The following is a 21,973-nucleotide window of genomic DNA, read 5'->3' as shown; positions in this document are numbered from 1 at the left end:
CCACACAACGGCATGCAACTGAAATGCTTAAATTACAACAAACCAAAAGATATTTGACTAACGCAACAAAAAGATATCGAATTAATATCATTCAAAACGATCGAATAATATACTGCCTATTATACAATCATGAAAAATGCTAATTTTGAGACCCATCTCGCGATTCACGGTCAGGCTGTAAATACATGAAGCCCAAATGATAGAATCCCTGTCTGTGTTTATGTTTTCACTGAACGACAACGTGACCATCTGTGTGATTGGCTCTGAACTACTGCTTTCTCATTGGTCCATTTTAAAGGGGGCGGGGTCGGGGATTCGTGTTGCTACATCACACTACCTTCTGTCGTTTGGGGTCTGTAAGTGGAAAGTCCCTGTCAGTGGGTCTTTAATCAGACAACAATAGTTGGCTTTCTAACAGTGCTAGGAAAATATAAATACAGACCCGCTTAACGGACTGTACGCATTATACTTTTATGTGCATCATAATTTAGTCGCCGCCTTAGCTGTCGAGCATATAATCTTCTGCTAATGCTAACTAGTGTTAGCAGGCTAGCTCTTTGTGTAGCTAGCTTGTCGCTGAATGATGTTTTGTTTTTGTTGAGCTGAACAACTCTCCCGTAGCCGGGGAGAGAACGTTTCGTGTCCGTGCATGGAAAAGCCAATAGTTGGTCTTGCCTAACAGCTGAACCCGTCCTGGCCCGTCGATCACACTCCAGTAAAACAAGACCGAGTGAGAGGAGAGTTTGCAGAGGACTGAGATGGGAAACTGCCTGAAATCTCCAACCTCAGATGATATTTCTCTGCTACACGAATCCCAATCGGACCGAGCCAGTTACGGAGAAGGTGTTGACCCAGATCAAGAGCCACCGCCCCCTTATCAGGTAACGTTGAGTAGGCGAGGGCAGATAATTTAAACCAAGTGTTCATGTTTTGAAATCTGCCTTTCTCGTTTAAACATTGCCTGTATTCAGTCAATAATGCCATATACGAGAGGTTCAGTTATCGCTGAGACTACTAACTCGGCCAGTTGACAATATCATCAACTCTATACATGTCCTCCTTGCGGTCTGTTAAATACTTACTAGTGAACGTTTAAAGGATTGTGTTACTAACATTCTTAAGCTGGGATCGTTGGCCAGCTGCTGGTTTTATTTCCAGTTCATAGAAATAATACAGCTCTTTGCATTACAGAGAAGAAACCTGACCTATTTTCGTGCTCTCCCAAAACAGTTCCTACAGAAGCTCTGTTATGGTTGTCTAAACCCAGTAATTATAGCTTTGTTACCTATTATGCCTACTTTTCTAAGTAAATGTGCAACCCAAGGACAAACAAAACGTAACGTGAAGCTGTGACTATAAAGACTGACCTACTGTTGTATAAGCCTACTCGTAATAGGTGGCCAGTTAAGAAAGTTTGTAGGGACATTTCTGTGTTTCTTTTTAAAGCATGAATAAAAGCTAACATTACTGAATTGTTAATGTTGGCAGCTTTCTACACTGAGTGACCAATAACATAGTTTGCTTGTGAATAAGAGCTAGACTCACAGAAGGAAGTGATTAGTGCTCATCGACATAAGACATGACGTTAGCTCACACTCATACTCACGCATTCAAAGACTTATCCCAAAATGTTGTGGTGAAGAAAGACTATGTTTTTAATCATTTAGGAATTCGTCTGGGAATGACTTCTTCCTTAGGGTGTGTTTTTGGAATATGCTAAGGAGGTTCAGTCTAGATTCATATTGGGTGCATTCCAATATGCAGAGCCCGAAGGTTGTCATGTATTGTTTTGTCATATCCTGACCAAAATTTCCCCATGACCTGCCCCTGAAAGGCTTGTTTGAGGTCTGACAAGGAAGGCGTCATGTGAGTGCGCCGTCAGTAGACTCTGTGGCCTAGCCGAAAGACGGACAGAGGGATAATGGTAGGCTAAGTGGATGAGATAATATCCACCACTTGGACTGGTGGACCATTTGAAGCTGAACAGGGTCATTTAGCACGTTTGCGGCCCATCCGGTCACAGCCTACTCTTCCCGTTCCAGACTTGACTCGATGACGTCAGCTGGTGCTGTGATGGTGTCCAGGAAATTCCTTACAGGGGTCTGTGACGTTTTCAGTCCCTACTGTTGCACCCAGGCTTGCAGCTTGTCTTTCCGTTTGTTGTTTTCAGTTGGTATGGTTAGCGGTATCTGCTACCACATTAGCTTTCTCCTTGACTACTAGCATTAATGACACAACCTCCTGTCGGTCAGAACATTCCCTCTGCTAGACACTCCTTGACCAACCAACGCTTGTAAAATCAAAGGGCACTGATATTCTTCCAATTTGGGGTATGGACAGACCTTGTTCATCTTTTGGCCTGTTATCCCTATTTACAGAGCCTTGGTGTTGTTTGTGATACTGCGCTTGCTACCAGGGTACAGATTGTGTGCCCACGTGCCCCTCCACAGATGTTCTTGAGCACTGCTTACAGCCCTCTGCGCTGTGGGTCGTCTGGGCAGATTTAGAAAGCAGCTGGCGTTGAGCGTGCTGACTCATCCCTGCAGGACCAGGCAACAGGAGATAAGGCACCATTGTGTGTTTGTGTTTCAGAGGTATGCCGTTTGCACGGCTGTCTTTTTGTGCAACCCCCCCACCTCCCCCCATCCCTCCATACAGGCGCACACACACCTCTCCTATACTTTGTCTCTATTCCCGCCTTATTCCTTTTTCCCCAGGTGATGGGATTGGGAACATTGACCGGTGTTTAATACCAATATCAGTCCGGTCAGAATACAGTCTGCCAGCTTGTACTCTATGGCCTCGCCTGACTGGCTGAACACATAATGATGACAGGACCCAGTGTGTGCATGAGTGAGGGGGGGGGGGGGGAGTGGAAACAATGGTACTATACTAGGTGTGTACATGTGATTTAACCGCGCTAGGGAAGCTTATGACGACTAATAAGCAGCGAATCATAACCAGTCTCGTATCTGTGTGTTTTGTTTATTTTGTTTGTGTTGTATCAAGACTGCAGGGAAGAAAACTATCTAAGAGTCGGTAAGCGGCCCTGGCTGCTTCGGTTCACCAAGACACCCGATCTTCTCTCAGAGGCGTTGGTAGTACCCCAGGGGGCGGTGGTGACACATGCGCATACGCTCGCATGGCTCAACGTGGCCCCAGCATCGTCAGGGGTCCATCCCCCCCCGGGCCCTGCACACAGCGCTAGTCGGTAGACCTGTTGTCAGCAGTGGGCACCAGTGCTGACGGCACACTCAGTAAGAGTGACTGGGAGAAGAACCGGAGACGTGATGTCAAGAGTTTACTGTGCGGGGGTTGTCTAATGAGCCTTCAGACCTGGGCAGATGTGGAATGATGAGGAATGCACTGATGGGTGACGAGGAGGAAGTGAAAGACGACGATGAAAGCAAATAACGGTTGGAACGGCAGTATCGGCTCTTTGGTTGTTTGTCCGTTGGTGGAGTCTAGATGCTTGTTTGTTTTCAGAAGTTGCATCCATTATATATTTTGCTAGAGTTAATAACAACTTTATTAAGAGCATAAAAGTGTACGATTTAGGCTAGATAATCTTTTTACTTGCAGTGTCATCATCTAAATCCATCTTGCTCATTCGCTGCTGTTCTTAAACTATGTGCGTCCCATATGGGATGGTAAAGTGATCCCAGTGTACACAAGGTGGATCTGACCTCTGGTAAGAAGCACATCTGAAAGCCGGGTAAAAGTACTATTAGAGACAATTGCTGCTTTGTGAGCATCAGACACAAGGAGAATTGTTTTTCTTACCACATGATCTCTTCTAACGTGTCCCAAAGCCTGTGTTCTAAACTACATGCACTGAATTGTTCTTAAGATGGGATGGACTTCCTGGTTTTGTCTAGATAAAAGTTAATGGGTTGCTCAGATGAGAGTCGGCTAAAACACATCCCATAAGGTTGTGCGGTTAACCTTGTATGGCAATGTTTTACAATGGAGCACCCTAATAATGGCCTACCTCATGTTTACTCCTTGTATGGCAACTGGAACGACAAGGGAATGGTTCAGAGGCCATTGCACTGTAGGTCAGTGCCGTAGTCCCGTCAAGTTTCAATTTGTGTGGATATCATCCATAAAGTAGTGTTCACCAGTCTCTGTGTGTGTGTGTGTGTGTGTGTGTGTGTGTGTGTGTGTGTGTGTGTGTGTGTGTGTGTGTGTGTGTGTGTGTGTGTGTGTGTGTGTGTGTGTGTGTGTGTGTGTGTGTGTGTGTGTGTGTGTGTGTGTGTGTGTGTGTGGGACGGCACGTTGTACTCTTATTTCACTGCTTAGCGGCGAACAGGCATATAGGAATGGACTACCTCTTCGCTCCGTTCTTCACCTCCGCCCTCTCGCTCTTTTGTCTGAGTTGTTCCTTGTTCTCCATCTCCCTTCTCCACCCATCCTCTCCATTTAGCAGTCTTGGATCTGCCAAGCTGGCATCCTGAAGGTCTCTGCTTCAGAGTTCCTGGCTCAGCTGCCCACTGAGACACTCGCACGCAAACGCACACACACTGTTGCCCGGCATAGTTGTATGGAAGAGGGGAGGCACATGACATTAACAACTCTGCTGACCACAAAGTTGTTGACCCCTCGCAGCCCACAAACACAGCACAGTACTGCCCCTGTTTTTAGCCTTTATTCCCGTGGTCTGCTGGCGGTCTGCTTTTTGACATAGACGGGTGTTTTGGCTGTCAGGAGAATGGCAGCCGAGAGACTGGCCGGTGTGGCCTGGCCTACTGACAAAAGCCCTGGCTGCTGAATCTATGCTGACTCAGGGCTTTGAAGGCTCCGCAAGCGGGCAACCCACTAGCCCCGGCGACCATTGTGATACTTGGGGGCGAACAAGTAGTGCTACTAGTAGTCAAGCTGCTAGAGCTGCTGGGGACGCAGGCCTCTATCCTGTTGACTGTTATATTCTGCTTTTGCTATTTCTTCACAACCCGACAATTATGGCCTGTTGAACACCCACCAAACTTTGGCTGCTTTCAATTTTAATGATTGGTTTCATAATCATTCGATGGTGTAATGTTTGTTTGGAAAACCAGTGCGCAGTGTGTCTGGAGGCTTTAGGGCAGTTGTTCGAGAAGAATGGCTGACCAGGCTGATTTGGGAGCCGTAAGACTGGTGTAAAACCATGGAACTCATTGCGGGATCAGGAACAGACTTGTACCCAGGTCCAATACGCATGGCTTAATAGGCTATTGGACATTGAAACCTGGAAAACAACAATGGGTTGCCATGTTCTTAATCAAGTCCATATAATGTGCAGAACAACTGATCTGTAGTGTAGGGTTTATCCCACGGTCTGAAGTCATTGTAAGCTCCTGAAATGCTAAGACGATATATCCCCTACACAGTTGAAAATAGTTTAGGCGGTTTATTGGCCAACGGATCAAACTGAAACAAATCCAAGACCGCAGGAGTGCAGTTCTCAGCAATTGTTGAAGAGAAAAGAATTCGGAGAAGGGGCGTAAGAATCACATACTTGCACCAATAAAAACATTGCGATCTTGTTTCAAAGTTCACTACACTACAGCATTCCTCTGTGTAGAAAAAGCCCACGACGTGAGATACCATGACCCCCATGTTGGCCCTCGCTGAGTGGTCGGCCAACGTCGAGTCGTTCCCCTTGCAACAAACCTTTAACAACTTTGTTATCAGATGAGTGTCTCCCCCTCTGGTGAACTCGACACGTCGCGAAGAGCGATCGGTTTACTGCGAGACGCGCCGGGCGCCGGCTTGGGTTTCACCCCGGCCACCCCCTCACCCAACGCCAGCCCCGTCGGCCCACGCGTCTCCCTGATCCCAGCAGTTTGTGGTCCTCCTCAGGACGTCCTTTCTTCTCCCAGTGGAAGCCCGACGGTCGTCACGTCTCGCAGTATAATAGCCACAAAGATGTTGCAACAGATTGCTCGCATCGGGCTGCCAAAGAAGTAGACCATAAATAAACATGAGGGGATTTAGTGAGAAAAAGAGGGTTTTGTGAGCCGATGGAGCCCTGCAGGGCTGGCACCACGGTACGATGCCTTACAGACACTATGCACTGGGGATAATTGCCCTGAGAAAGAAATATCATCTAACAGGAAGGCATAAAACAATCAAAACAGTCAAATGTATCCTGCCTCGTTTCATAATTGTATCGTATCTTAGCCAAATAATCTGTCATCATGAAACTATTTTTGTAAATTTGGTCATCTGGTAAAAGTTTGTTTTTCGTCTTTAACGAGCCAAGTGCAGGAGAGTTAATTTCAGACATCAGATGGAAGGGAAGACGCAGATAAATTAATAGTTAGTTAGGCCAATAATTGCCAACTAATACTTTACTTTATGTCACATTAAACCAATAAACACATCCAAAACAGAGGAACAATTCTTCTTCTGTTCCTCTTATTATATTTTCCAACCAGCCGGAGGGCATGCAAGAATTGAACTTGCATCAGACGGATGGAGACTGTACGGTATTGACCTTTTATTGCTAATTCCACTCTCATTTCCAACCACATACATATCCATGCAATTGATTGCATGGACCACATCACAACTGCTGATTATAACACTGAACAATATGAATGATGTTTTCACACTTTGAGTCAACTTTTACTACGGAAATTGGTGAGGCCAGGAGGGGTTTGTCCCTTGCCACGTTTTTTTAGTAATTTCCGATATGCCAAACGTGCGGGTGTGTGTCAAAGCTTTTGTGCTCACTTGTCATAGAAAGAAACAACCAATTTAGTTTAAGTTTTAGTTAGTATTTGTCTAAAGACCAAAACAAAACTGCCTGATCGTTAGCCTGTAATTATAATTGCTTATAATACTAACAAATGAATAGGAGATTGGAGAATACTGACCCCTAGTGTTTTTTATCAAACATGTACAGGGTATTTATAGCCACTGTTGTACACACTTTATTTTATTATTTTAACATACTAACTGTTTGTTAAAAGGCTGCTTCAGGGTTAGAGAGATGGCTGTCTGTTACACATGAGATCGGCCATTTTGACTTGGCAGTGCCACTGCTAGATAACTCGCACTGGTATTTGAGTTTAGTTGAGTTTCATTTAAAGTTTGAGTAATCTAGCGAGAGCAACTGCCATGCAACCATAACAACAACGATTCGCTCAAAGGGGTATTTTTCTTCTAAATATGTTGACTGTGGTTTCCTATCAGGAAGCATGACATAGCAAAACCTGTAATGTGTCTTCTTCATCCCCTTTCATCTGGAACGGAAAGGAAAGGAAGCTATCTGTGAACAAAAGTGTGTCGAGACTGCGCTGGCAGGGCAGGGTTTCAGCTGTCCCCATGCCCCCCTGTGTTGCAGGAGCAGCTCCATGTGCCGGTGTACCACCCCACCCCCAGCCAGGCCAGGCTGGCCACACAGCTGACGGAAGAGGAGCAGGTGCGCATCGCCCAGCGGATAGGCCTCATCCAGCACCTCCCCAAAGGGGTGTACGACCCCGGGAGGGACGGCTCCGAGAAGAAGATCAGAGAGTAAGTAGTCCAATGCGGAGCCATCTGATGATGGCTGTTTCCATTGGGACTTGAGCTTTTTTAATTTAAATTCATGATCAACAAAATACAGTATGACACTGCTAGGTATTTTTGAATAATAGACCAGCTCGATGGTTTGCAGTAAGATTATTATGACCTCCGTAATCTTGCCATTCGTAACTTTGTGCAAGGATGCTAGGCGAGGCCTATAAGTTGACAGGAATAGTTAAGTCAGCATTATATCTGGCTATTGGCTGCCTCTGCCTTTGACAAGCAGTTCCATCTGGGGATGGAACTATGTCGCCAGACAACTTTGGAACAGCCTCTTGGCAACATCGTTTTTCTCCATATGCTGCATGTATGCAGATATAGTGTGAGACATAATCTTACGTACTTTTGAAGGTGTTGGGAATAAGAAAGCATATCCACCAGCACTTTGTACCTCACTTTCATCAATATTTATAAAGCCTAAGCCCTGCTCACATATAGAGCATAAAGCCATAACATGGGGGTTATTTTGGGGTACATTTAATTCGATTTTTGCTAACAGTGCATACATTAATTCTGTCTGTATTTTCAGACAAAATGAATAAGGAGAATCTTCCCTTCTTGACGTGTGTGTGTGTGTGTGTGTGTGTGTGTGTGTGTGTGTGTGTGTGTGTGTGTGTGTGTGTGTGTGTGTGTGTGTGTGTGTGTGTGTGTGTGTGTGTGTGTGTGTGTGTCTCCAGGTGCGTGATCTGTATGATGGACTTTGTGTACGGGGACCCCATCCGGTTCCTGCCCTGCATGCACATCTACCACGTGGAGTGCATTGACGACTGGCTAATGCGTTCCTTCACCTGTCCCTCTTGCATGGAGCCCGTGGACGCCGCGCTGCTGTCCACCTACGAGACCAACTGACGCGCACATACCCACAGACATGTCTATTACACACACACACACACACAGGCACACCACACAACACAACACAGAGATAGCCGGGGGAGCACAGCACAGCGCAGAGGGGCGTCTGCTGGAAAGTCTATGCCCTGGATGGAGGTTAAAATGATGGCAATGTATAAATTATAAGTAGTGTAGTGTAGAAACAGTGCGAGGGGTGTAACCGGTGTGTGGGTGTTGGTGTGTGTGTCTGTGTGTGTGTGTCTGTGTGTGTCTGTGTGTGTGTGTGTCTGTTTGTTTGTGTGCATGCACACACAAGTGCAAAAAGAGGAAAGAAACGAAAAAGATGTGTACGTGAGCGGTTTAACGCGTTTCCCTTACTGCCTGCTGGGCAGGAAACTTGTGGGGAAGCAGAGGAGCGGAAAGGGGAGGTTACAAGCAGTAAGGCCTGGTTTGGGAGTAGAGGAGAGTCGGACTGGTCCACGGGCTAAGGGGAGGCTTATGGTAGGGGGGCCTAGAGTTGATCATCCGTAATTCTTACGACACACTACGTCACATTAAAACGTCAGCCTTTCTTGATGCACGTGTACACACACACACACACCGACACACGCACTTTTATTTTGACTTTTTCTGTAACTGTTCACTTCCATAATTTGCTTTGCTGGAAGAAGGCCGGGAGGATGGACGTCTTTGGACTCTTGCCCATGGTTCACCTTGGGGCAGTGTGGGGCTACTCCCTAAAAAAGATTCCAGGATCTGCCGGAAATTTAAGATTTCTGCCCCCTGTGCCTAAGCCTGCTCCAGACTGAACTCTGTCGATAGAGACTACTTTCAATCTACAGGAGTAGGATTGGATGGGCAGGCATTTTCTGCAGACAACATAATGGGCCTGGACTTTTCTTCTACCCACTGGCCTTGAGTTGTCTATGTGTGGGAAAAGAAACGATGGATGATTGACTTGTGAAATCTGTTCTGTAGTATTTCTGTCAGTCTGTGTTAGGAAATTCCTATTAATCAACAACACAAAAAACGGCAATCCCAAAACAAGGTCAAAGTATGTTCTTTAGTCCCGTATTGGCTACACACCGTTGGTCAAGGCACAGGCTTTTGTAGACAAGACATTAAATACATTATCCACGTGAAACGTGAGGGGTGTTTGCACATGTATGTATTGGCTACAAGAGCTCCTCCTATGCGCTTTAGTACTGTACCCGATTTGAAAGTGTATTGTTTCCTTGATCGGCATACCCAGTGATCACATCATGGTCCTTTTCCTGTGAGTGAGGCACTGGGCCGAGGGACTTGACCTGGCAGCCAATCCGGTCACACCGCCAGACTGGGTTTTGACCTTTCATTTGAAGGAAGTGTTAAAGCGATGTTTTGGTAGAAAGTAAGCACCATTACTTTTATCAGGTTTCTTTTATAACAGCAACCTTCGGGGTACAGCGCTGGACCAGATTAGGTGAGCCATCTAATTTAATGTATGAGTATGTGGCAGTGGGTTGTTGGGGGGTTAAATATTTACATAAAGGAGAGATACTCATGCTGTCGGTAGACGTCAATCAAATGCACACCCGGTTAACTATGAAAGCACAAACAGTTTGTGTTCCTGTTTGAGAGCGATTCATAGGATTAAAAGGTAAAGAGGGCTCTACACAGGATTGTTCTTTCTTAAATATATATATATGTGTATGTGTATGTATGTATATATGTATATATATATATATATATATATATATATATATTATTAGTCTTCACCCAGGTGGAGTGTCAAAGCCTTATAGGTTATATTTGAACTAATATTGGTTGCTAATGTATGGAAAATAGTGTCTAACAAAGAAATAAAAGTGGTTATAATTTAGACCACTTACAAAAAAAAAGTGAATTAATGCAGGAAACCTGCAGTATAATAGCTGAGACACAATCACTGTTCAAATCACATTGTGGGGAGTTGTAGTGCAACAAATAAAATAAATCCAACTACTTTGTGTTATAAAATATTAATAAACATTTAGATTTTCTGCTTTTGTTCAGAGTTTGTTGGATAGTTGTGGTTGGATCCTAGCTAGCCCAACAGTTTAATCTGCATCTTGAAGCAATGGTAGTGTTCGTTTGGTGTGAGTCCCCAACTGACTCCTGTGTGTGTGGTTGACAGTATTTGTTAACATATTGCTGAAGGCTCTGATTGTGTAGAAGCCTTTATCTTCCATGGCTCCTGAACAATCACAATAAAGCTGAGATCCAGAAGCTGTTTGTACTTGTTTTATCAATTCATGTTTCAAAGCTTTATGCGTCATGCCAACCGCTTTTACAAAAATGCATTCTAGACGTTGAGATGGTCCTGGTGTATCCATCAATGTCTACAACAATAGCCAGCCATTAATCTACAAAAGACCAGTTGCTAAAACACTTCAGATAATATGATCTATTGGGGGAATTTCAAATGCGGAAATTAAGACAGAGTAATCGTCACAGATTCACTGACACACACTTGTCTGGTCGATAAATGTGTGTCGGTATGTTTATGTATGGATGCATGATCGAATTGTCTGCCTTTTGTAAGCCTTCATTTGAAAATGATATGCATACCAGGATATATAATAAATGTGAAATGTGAAGGTGAGGTCTATTCATTTAAAATGTTTGTGACTCACTTCCTGTGTACCAGAAAAGGGAAGGATACTAGTTTCATTTCTGTTATTTTACTTTCATCCATTGGAGGGTCAACAAGGTATATTGAACGCAACAACCTATTTAAAATGAGTTATTGCTGTGTGAATGCCACTTACTTTAAACTAATCTGTATGTTTGTCTTTCATACAAACCTGCTTTTAACTTGCTCTGGGTTCCTAAACCATGCACCCCCGCATTGACCACTGATACATCCTTCTTTGTCTCACTTATCTTTTATCTGGAAAGAAAATGCTGTAGCAAACATATTTTTTGTGTCCGACAAACCGTCAACCATTTTTTTCCTCAGACGTTTCGCTTCCTCCCGATCAGTCGTCCTCGTCCTCGTCCTCGTCCTCGTCTCCCTGCAGGCTCTCCAGTTCCTCTTGGGCCGCCTGCTGCAGCTCCAGGGTCGCCTTGAGGGTCTGCTCCTCCTCCAGGCTTGGATCCAGGGCCTCTGTGATCTCGGGCCCGCTGGGGTACTCGCTCTGTGGCGCCGGGGGTAGAGACGGCATGTAGAACCCCCCGGCGCACTTGAGCCCCCAGCCCGCGTATATGTTCTCAAACCTTCTAAGGTAAGGGAGACGAGAGCAGAGGGAACTCAGTGGGTTGATCTCATGGCCACGGGTCAGCTAATCTGTTGGACTGGACCGTACTTTCCACAGGCGTATGCATGAGCCCCTGGCCAGAGGTTGGAGCGCAGCACGGCCACCGCGTACTGAGGGTTGAGGGTAGAAGACATCTTGGCGCTCCACGGGGGGGTGTCCCGTATTTCTGGAAGGAACCCAGAAAGGGGACATTATGTCCCCGCCGCCACACAATACACATTCACAACATGCTGCAGTGGGTCATAGAGAGGAGGACCGACCTTTATCCTCGGACAGCGGCGTGAGGAGCGGCGGACCCACCTCCGGGTCGGGCTCGTCAGGCTCCTCCTCCTTTTCCTCTGCCTCCCCATCCTCATCCAGCTCCTCCTCTGGCTTGGCGGCCAGGTTCACCCAGGTGCAGCGGCCCTGAAGGAGACCAGGTGTTCATCACGCCTTCATGGGTGCCACGTTGGAAAGGGGAGAAGGGCCGCGTACAGACACAACGTTGCCGCTCGTTGCCGCTCAAAGTTACATCGTCAGTCGTACCTGCTTTAGGATATGCTGAACATGGTGCACCCAGTTGGACATGGACTCCGCCATTTTGGGGATGGGCGCCGCTTCAAAGTCGGGGTTCTGTTCGTAGCTGTTGCGTGGCGCGTCCGGCTCCTCCTCCTCTTCCTCCTCCCTGAACTGGTAGAAGCCCTGCGGGCTGACCTGGGTGCCCGCAGAGATCCGGGCGATCTGAGCTCGGAGGTAGTTGGCCTCGTGGCCGGGGAAGGGCGGGTAGCTGCAGATCGGGGCGTCCAGCCGGCCGGTGAAGAATTTGCGGATATGGCGAGCGGCGTTGATCTGCGCCGGGGTCACTGGGGGCAGTTTGACCCAGGGTAGGCCGGGCTCCGTGCACACATAGTACACATACTTGTTGACCCCCGTGCCATTGGCCTCTTTTGGAGCTGCCGGCGGGGGTTTGTAGGTCGATTGTGGTAGTAGTGCATTGCCCTAAACACATGAGAACCAAAAGTGTAATGTTTGAAATAAAAATAGGAAAACTAAACTAAAACAGGCTCACCTCTTCTGCACCCTCCTTCTCGTCGTCCACATCAGCATCCCTCTCTTCGTTTTCCGGTGCTTCCTCTGGACTCTGTTCCTCCTCTTCATCACCTTCCCTGTATTCTGCCTCAGCGACTATATAATTGCTCTCCGTGCCCATGACCTTGCCCCAAAGCCGGCATCGCTGCAAGGGTTGGGAATCAACAAGCTGCTTTAGGGCAAGAAAGATCCTCTGCATCTCTTCTCTGCCGCCCAGGGCCACCCCAGCTTGCTCCAGGAAGAAGCTTATCTCATTCACATTAGGAAGAGGGCTTTCAATCTGAAGGGAGACAGAAAAAATAAAGCACAGTTCCCCACGGTTAAAGTTTTGCCTTGAACATCACTTTCACAACAACAGCATTCATCCAATCAGGATGCGTTTGGTTGCCAATACCAGTTCTTCGTCTTGTTCGCCACGTTCGTCTACTCGCGAAAAAAGCAATCCCTGTTGTTCGGCCAATAGCTGAGCGGCTGTAGACAGCGACAAGTCCCGCAAGGTGCTTTGGAAGTCGGGCAGTAATTCCCTTTTCACGCGGAAGCTCAGATCTTCGATCACGTCAACAGCATTCGGCGGACGCTCGTCCATCACCTTGGTCAGCAAACGTGCGAGGTGGTCATAGCTGTGAACCACAACATAGATATACGTAGATACATCAGCTCCACATGTATGGTCATTGTAGTTAATATTGACTTTGGCTTAGTTATTGTAGCTGATGTAAAAAGACTTATACGTAAAGAAAAAAAGTATAAGTCCTATACCATAAAATACTTTGACCTATACATATTATAAATACTATAAGGACATGACACAATCGTCACAACAAAGTACTTACAGATTTAGGTTGCTTTTGGTGCTAGTTTTAAGCATGAAAGCCTTGAAGGCGGCCGCTGCCTCTTGCTTTTGATTGTCCATTTCTTGATCGGCCTGTTGCTTCTCCGTGTTCCGCAGACGTAACGTCGCCAATAGGCAAAGTAAACTGAGTGGAAGTTCAACTCCGACGCATACACGATGAAAGATTAAAAGCTATTGAGGAGCAAAGCGGTTGGACTGCTACTGTTAACGGTTACGTTGTCAGTTGCTACGGAAACAGCTCCGTTGCTATGATCGTGGGGGTCAAACGGGGATGAAAGGAGGAGCGTCGGACAAACACAAAGCATGGCGTTTACATCCGTATAAATTGAGTGTTAGCTCATAACCAAAACAAAATGTGTATTGCTAAATTATTATAGAATGTTATTATCATAATTATACATATATGTAGTAATTAAAAATAATCAATGTAATGTAGAAATTCCCAAAACAAAATCCTAATAGATTAATAAATGGTCCTAGGGTGTGATTGGCTTGTGAAGCAGTGTGACTCCATAGCAATGAACCTATACCTGAGAGCAAATGCATGTAACTTGGGTAGGCTAGGCTACCACACGTATGGGCAAGGAGACATGAATGCATCACAAATAATAAATGGTTTGCTTCATTAATAGGCCACATTCAATAAATTCAGACGGACAATTTAGACTTTTAAAATTCGTTGTGATCAGGGTTGGCGTGAGTCAATCAACAGGCAGCAGCATTTCAGAAATGGTAATGATCAAATTCGAAATTGTTGTCTGTGGTTTCAATGAGACATATCTGTTGTCTCATGTGTGGGCCTATGTATATAAATGTAATGAGTTGAAAAAATTAGACATAGGCCTATGTGCCAGTCCTTATTATTTACATCTTTGCAGACGATATGACGCCAAATTCAAGAAGTAATTTGGCCCTTTAGATACAGGAGGTCAGCCCCTTTAAAATGGTACGCTCATGGAAACCAACATGAAGTTCTCAATGCAATGTTATTTATTTGGGTTACTACACAGAGGAGCTGTGTTCCTATAGCCCTAACCGCTCCTGACGAGCTGGCTGTCGCCTTGCATGCTTCTGCCGTTGGTGTGTCAATGTGTGTAGCCTAGCTATAAACCGATGTAAGTCGCTTTGGATAAAAGCGTCTGTTTAATGCGCTAATTGTAATTGTAATATAGCCATGGCCTTCTTAACATGGGGGATGATATATCGTGTTGTTGTAAAGTATTAAATGAATAAAATAGCATTGGACATCAGGAGGCTGTCAGTTATAGACAAGGGTGAATGAGCCGTACAACGGGATGTTCTGTGGTCACACAAAATCCCTTCTGCAATTTGCATACATGGAATTTTGTCTTCCATTTATGCAACTATAGGCTACAACACAAATATGTAAAATAAAATCTCATCTTCATCCCCTTATCCGGGGTCGGGTCGCGGGGGGAACAGCTCAAGCAGTAAAATAAAATATCAAGCCTATAGAACTATAGAAGTGATTGTATAAAATAAACACTAATATTTAACATTAACCTGTGCCTAACCAGGTGACTTTTTTTTTTTACGACCAAATACAAAGCTGGTTTCTTGCCAAGAACTATGCGCTTTGATAATAAATAATATTCACGTTAGAATATACGTTGATATTGACTAATTTCAGCCATACTTGTAGGTCTCTGGGCAGAACCAGGGTTAATAATATATCTATACTCTATACTTATAGGAGCACGACCTGATCTGTAGAAGCAGGACCGTGACAAGCATGACTGCTTCTCACGTTTGTTTTACTCTTGTTGACATACCATGTGATATTAACCACACGATGTAAACGACACAATCAACATGCACGCCAATATTGCCTCCAAGGGGCAACTCATGTGTGAGAGCGCATTTTTCTGTGTTTGCACAGACAATGTATAACCTGCACTGAAAAACGAATTGAATATAATAATAAGCATAAGAATAAAATAATAAAACAAATCTATAAAAAAACGTTTTTCACGCTTTTGCTGTCCAAACGTTCTGGGCCTTGGCTTATATTGCAAATGCGAGCCAATAGGCTATAATAGACTATCACTCAAAAAAAAGTTGCAACATAAGGTTTCAAAATACTTTCCACCGAAATATCTTTTGATCTTGTCACGGTGCGCTTTCAACTTTTTTGACCAACCAATGTAATGAGTCAAGTTAAGGCAAGGAGAAAGATCAATATCAAGTAGGCTAATCTCTCCTTTCGAAAATCAAAATCCAGAATAAAATGGCAATGAGGCAATAACGAAGCGCACACACTCATGATCATCAAGGTTTAATCTGAGGATGAGGGCAAACCCATTAAAGGCCTCTTTTCCGCCATAAAGTTGGCGTCACAATTTTAGAGTTTTAAAATCTTTACTAAACCAATCAAGTTGCATGATTATGAGTAGCCTATAGGCTATTTCGGATCCTGATTAGTTACTATTGAAGTAGCCGTTGTAGCACCTTCTCGTGCCAAATCAAGCACTGTGGCCTTCGTGGTCCTCCAGGCCGAGGTTTGCAGTGAGTTCAACTAGCAGCCTTGCTACCTCCATGTGGCCTTCTTGCACGGCGAGATGCACTGGTCGATTTCCGCGGTCGTCCACTAGATTTGCATCGGCGCCGTGTCTCACGAGCACCTGCACCATGTCCAAATAGCCGTCGCGCGCGGCATCGTGCAGGACGGTGAGGCGGTGGACAGGGTCGGGTCGGTTCGGGTCAGCTCCTGACTCCAGAAGATATAAAGCGACAGCAGGACAGCCCAATTTGACCACCTATTGGGAATAAATAAAGAAAAGCGGCCAGGAGAATCATATCAGCATATCGTTGTTGTTGTACATGTTTATGGAAGCATATATGTAGCAAAATTCAAATGGCAATGCAATTTGCAATTTGCAATTCAATAAGTAATTACGTTATGCAATTGACAATGCATTATGCAATTTCATAATGTAATTTGTAAATACGTTATTCAAAGTGTATTTTAATATGCAAAGTGACAATGCAATCCTCAATTACATTTGCAAAAGTTATAACAATAAAAATACAATAACATTTTGTCAAATTCTTTTGAGTTCCTTTATTCAAATTGAAAAGCTATAGCGTCCCCGTGATTGCAATCCACTTCGCCACGCTCCGTGTGTTGCGATATTCAAATGACATTTCAATCCGCAAAACGGAATCCAAAACGGAATCCAAAACGGAATCCAAAGAGGAATACAAATAGGAATCCAAAACGGAATCCAAAGAGGAATACAAATAGGAATCCAAAAAGTCAATATGCAAAGTGGCAAACGTATCAGCCAATCAGCGTCTGGACGTCACTTTCTATTGTCTCCAAATATCTCCACGGTAATAATAATAATAATACATTTAATTTAAAGGGCGCCTTTCAAGACACCCAAGGTCACCTTACAGAGCATAAAGTTATCATAAATAGTTTAAAACAACACATTGTGGAAAAATAATAATAATAAATAAATAAATAAATAAATAAATAAAACAAAAACAAGACAAAACAAACAAACAAACAATCAAGACAGTGATCAGTTAGACGTATTGTGCGAGTTTGAACAGGTGAGTTGTGACTTGAAGGTTGTAATGGTGTATGACTGTTTTATGTGTGGGGGGAGGGAGTTCCAGAGCCTGGGTGCTGAACAGCTGAATGACCGGGCACCCATTCGTAATGAGTCGTGATGTGGGGATACATAGTAGGCCTAGTCCAGCAGAGGTTGAGCGGAGGGAGCGGGAGGGAGTGTATTCTTGGAGGAGGTCGCAGAGGTAACTGGGGGCTAGGTTGTGGAGAGCTTTGTAGGTGAGGAGTGGGTGGAGACGGTGGGTCTCCCGACCCTATGTTTTGCACCCAGTGCCTGTAGCACTTGGGAAATCTTTGTGTATACCACACTGGCGTCAAAACGTACCAGTGAGGATAAGTCGTATCCTATCTCCCAGAACACGCACTCTATCTACTGCATCTGTGTCTTCAACACGATTGTTCTCCACATCATCGGCCAAACTTCGGAGCGTATCAATAATCTCCATTGGTGACCATGGACCATAGGCTACGAACTAGAAGGGAACAAGGAAATTACGAGCAAGTGACGTAGTTGCCGCCCAGACGCTGATTGGCTGATACGTTTGCCACTTTGCATATTGACTTTTTGGATTCCTATTTGTATTCCTCTTTGGATTCCTATTTGTATTCCTCTTTGGATTCCTATTTGGATTCCTCTTTGGATTCCTCTTTGGATTCCGTTTTGCCAAATCTTTTGCAAAGCGTTCGTTTTGCGGATTGAAATGTCATTTGAATATCGCAACACACGGAGCGTGGCGAAGTGGATTGCAATCACGGGGACGCTATAGCTTTTCAATTTGTATAAAGGAACTCAAAGAATAAGACAAAATGTTATTCTATTTGTATTGTTATAACTTTTGCAAATTTAATTGAGGATTGCATTGTCACTTTGCATGTTAAAATACACTTTGAATAACGTATTTACAAATTACATTATAAAATTGCATAATGAATTGTCAAATGCATAATGTAATTCCAAATTGCATTGCCATTTGAATTTTGCTACATATATGCTTCCATACATGTTATCATTGTGCATCCACATAAGACTCAATCCCCTATTTAAAAAAAAAAAACGCCCAAAAAATACTGTGGACTAAGTACTGAATTAGCTTTATCATGCATTATTTCCTGATCATAATGTTTTATTTTTTTTATATTTAGGGAACTTTCCTCACTTTCTAATCTTTTATTTATCTAAATGTTTTAGGAATACGAATGCCTTGCTACATCTGAAGTGAACTAAAACTTGTTGTGCAAATTAGTGGATGACTTATCAGCTGAAGTTATTGTTTCTTGCAACTTGGTCATTTAAAAAAATTACATATATATGTATATTATTATTTTTTTGTTCAAAATACTTTCTTTCAATTTCCTTCTTCCTTTTCATAAATTGCAAGACCATGTGGTGGGGCGAGACTGTATTTTACAGTGCTCTAAAACGCTCATGCAATATCAAATTATTGTGTTATATCCAGATATCCACATTATAGTTGTTCAACTCATGTTTAGGTATATGTGAACATTGAAAAACGACCTCATGGTTAACCACAAAGTAGTAAACGTTATTTGAGCAAAAGCAGGAAGTGTGGCTCTGTTTTAATGATTTAACATCTACATATCACAAATTATATATCTTAAAAAAGGCTAATGTAAGGTCGTTTTAATTCCGAGTTCTGAGGAGAGCATTTCTTTCGAAATAAAAACCCATGGAAAAAAGAAAAAGAAACACCAACCTGTAATGGAGTCCTGCCATGTGCATTATATCCATTGACCTCTGCTCCATTTTGGAGACACTGTTTGACACCAGCTAGGTATCCATTTGCAGAAGCACTGCAGAGCTGCTCAGTCTGTGATCTAACTGCCATTCTTGAGAAAGAATAAGTGCATGAAAAAGTAGATTTCTGTATCATGGGAGTGTTTTCCATGATGAAGCACCTCCTCTTTTTTTCTCACTATACTAGCCTCTCAAAAATGTATTTTCTGCAATAGGCCCACTTTTTGTGGGCCTATTGCAGGTTGGACTTTATTATTCAATAATATTCTTGTTAAACTCAATATGAGATCCTATCGATATATGATGAAATATGGTTACAATCATTTTCTTGTTCATGCTTGAATCTGAAGCATGAACTAAATAATAGGACTATTATTTATGTATTTTGATAGAGGATATTACCAGTGGACTACTTGGCGCAATTAATGCTTCGAAATAACAGGACATAGCCTATAACGAATGAATTAAATAAAGAAGGTATGATTTAACGAATCCTTTTGGTTAACATTTCAAAAGCAGACATTGCCATAACAGCCAGTTCATGGACCAATATCATTTGATAACTGCTATTGTGTGGACTCTACCACTTATAAAAGTGAGATGATTTACTTGATCTATATTTTTTAATAGAGGAAATAGCCCTAATCCTATATTTACTTTACTAAATCAAGCCTACATTTTAATTAAAGTGTTTTTTGAATTAAACGTTGTAAACTAAATAAAACATTCGAAAGGCCTAGCACAGCGGGGGCAGAGTAAGCAGCCCATATTTCCTACTGTGGTGGACTTTCAACCATTTTACAGTATTTTGAAAACCTTTCACAAACTGTTTTATTTTGCTTATACTTTGTTATTTAACCAAAGCATAAGCATGGCTTCTGCCAGGTCGCTAAAATAACCCTATTTGCTTTGTTGTGCATCAGATTGAGGCTAATTTGTATATGCAAATATGCATTACGTACCATTATGAGAGTATTTTGCAAAACTCACGGTGATCGTATTTATAGTCCAGGGGTAAAATCATGTCCGGTGCTTTCCTCCATGTAACACGTCGACATCCCATCCTCAGGTTTAAAATTAACCATTGTTACAATGTGGATTGCCAGTTTGTCCTGGCGATCTGAAAAGAAAATTAGATCACATAAATATTTACATGCAAGCTCTATAACGGTGACGCAGAAAATGACACGGATTTTGCAGATATTTGCCGCTCATTTTTAAAACTTACGGGGAAACGCCGTCCACCTACTATCTTGTCTCGAACGAGTTAATGTAAATCATGACATAAAAATATCTCCAATGCTATAATGAGCAAACTCAGCTGTGTTCGCAAACTATAGTGTAGTCAGTTAAACTGACTCCTCGCCCTTCAACGTAATCATTTGTAGGCTACATCTCATAAATAACTTACTCAGTGAAAGAAGATCATCGCTCTGATACGGACCCATCTTTCAAACGCCTCAGATAAAAAATAGGTTGCCGTGAAACAGATTTACTCGAAAAATCGTCCAAATTTGATTGGTACACACACTGGAGGTTCTGTTTGACGATCGAAAGCCATTGCATTTTTGTTTCGACATTATTACTTTGAAATAGTCTCGAAGAAAAAGAAGGGCGGGACAACAGTGCAACGTCGCAGCCGTGGGGCGGGGGGGGGGGGGGGGGGGTATGCAACGCAGTAGGCCCGATGTGGTTTGATATTCGAATTTAAGGGCAGATATTTATTAGCGATGCAACGTCATTTAAGCCAAAATGCTCAATAACTACATATTTTGTTCTGTCGTCTGAAAATACAGCTAGGTTACACCCTGTAATCAATATCGCCCCCTCGTGTTCGACAAGTATATATCGAGAGGACGCAAATGTAACCTCTGCCTTGGGGACTGTAATGTGAAAATGATATTTTCACATTCAGTTTCTGTACCTGCCATTTGTTGATTGTGCCTTTTCACTGACATCCTTGGGGTGGTCAATGGTCGAAGGGTCCAACTGAGAAGTCACCACTATGAGACCCCACATTATAATTGTCAATGACCAAATCAAATAAAGTTTAATTAAAGGACAGAGTTTCCTGTATTCTCATCAAGGAGAAGAATGCATAAGGGGATCTCTGCTCCTTCGTGCCCGGTATGCCCTAGGCACAAAGGTTAACGTTAGATAACGCTAGGGACAAGTAGAGTGGCTAGACAATGCATGGAATAGGAGATAGAGCTTACATGATGAAGGGGAAACAACATGATCGATTTTTCCATCACACATCATGTGTGGAGCAGAGCTGATCTCAGCATTTCTGAGACCTGTGCCACGGTATAAGAAGTCCTTGCATTAGAAAATGTGTCAGACGCAGGCTGATTTCCCATCCATTGGATCTTTGTATGGCTATGTTATCCCATTGTGGATCCGTGCGCTGAAGGCTCCGTCAAAAAGTTAAAAGATGTACACCTTTTTCGGCAGTGACGGATCCGTCATCCAATCAGATCACGTATGCAAATTTAGGCACTGTACTACTCGGGCTCTGACGACCCTGGAAAGCTCCCCCATCCGTCAGCCACGCCTTCTGAGTCCTTTGACTGACGGTGCAGTGGGCACGAGGCGACACACACACACACACACACACACACACACACACACACACACACACACACACACACACACACACACACACACACACACACACACACACACAAAATATGTTCAATGTGCAGTTGGAAACAGTGTTTTGTCCAACTGCCTTTGAGTAGGACATTATATTTTGTTGCACAGTCCATTCACATTATACTTCCGAGTTTGGTTATCTTTGTAGCTGGTCAGCTGGTAGAAAAATACATTCACACATTGATGCACACATTGAACAGTGCGACAAGGTGTAGCCCATAACTATATCAACTCAGGAATTTCTTGATATATAGAGGGCTCATTAACAAATATTATTTGTTCTTGCATTAACATATTACCGTTACACATAATAATCACAATGATGCGAATGGTTAATGCACGAAAATCCGAGTTTATGTTATGTCATTTTCCCGCAATAGTCC

General features: G+C 43.5%; 2 protein-coding genes across 2 annotated transcripts; one reads left to right on the top strand and one right to left on the bottom strand.

Moving 5' to 3' along the window:
* The first annotated feature begins 316 nt into the window (after window positions 1-316).
* rnf11b (ring finger protein 11b) lies at window positions 317-10,629 on the top strand. The gene is made up of 3 exons (XM_060067173.1): window positions 317-881; window positions 7,331-7,500; window positions 8,229-10,629. Exons 1-3 carry the CDS (start codon window positions 759-761, stop codon window positions 8,398-8,400), a joined length of 465 nt encoding a protein of 154 aa, XP_059923156.1. The 5' UTR covers window positions 317-758; the 3' UTR covers window positions 8,401-10,629.
* On the bottom strand, window positions 10,629-13,854 carry rsph4a (radial spoke head component 4A). The gene is made up of 7 exons (XM_060067172.1): window positions 13,562-13,854; window positions 13,123-13,348; window positions 12,709-13,008; window positions 12,186-12,638; window positions 11,921-12,065; window positions 11,709-11,826; window positions 10,629-11,622 (listed from the first exon to the last, which is right to left on the bottom strand). The coding sequence occupies exons 1-7, from the start codon at window positions 13,639-13,641 to the stop codon at window positions 11,382-11,384; spliced, it is 1,563 nt and encodes a 520-aa protein (XP_059923155.1). The 5' UTR covers window positions 13,642-13,854; the 3' UTR covers window positions 10,629-11,381.
* Window positions 13,855-21,973: the final 8,119 nt, after the last annotated feature.

The sequence above is a fragment of the Gadus macrocephalus genome, chromosome 12 (genome assembly GCF_031168955.1).
Source record: "Gadus macrocephalus chromosome 12, ASM3116895v1".
NCBI classification, from domain to species: Eukaryota; Metazoa; Chordata; class Actinopteri; order Gadiformes; family Gadidae; genus Gadus; species Gadus macrocephalus.
Note: the sequence above shows the minus strand (reverse complement) of the source record. Positions and strands in the feature narration are given on the sequence as shown.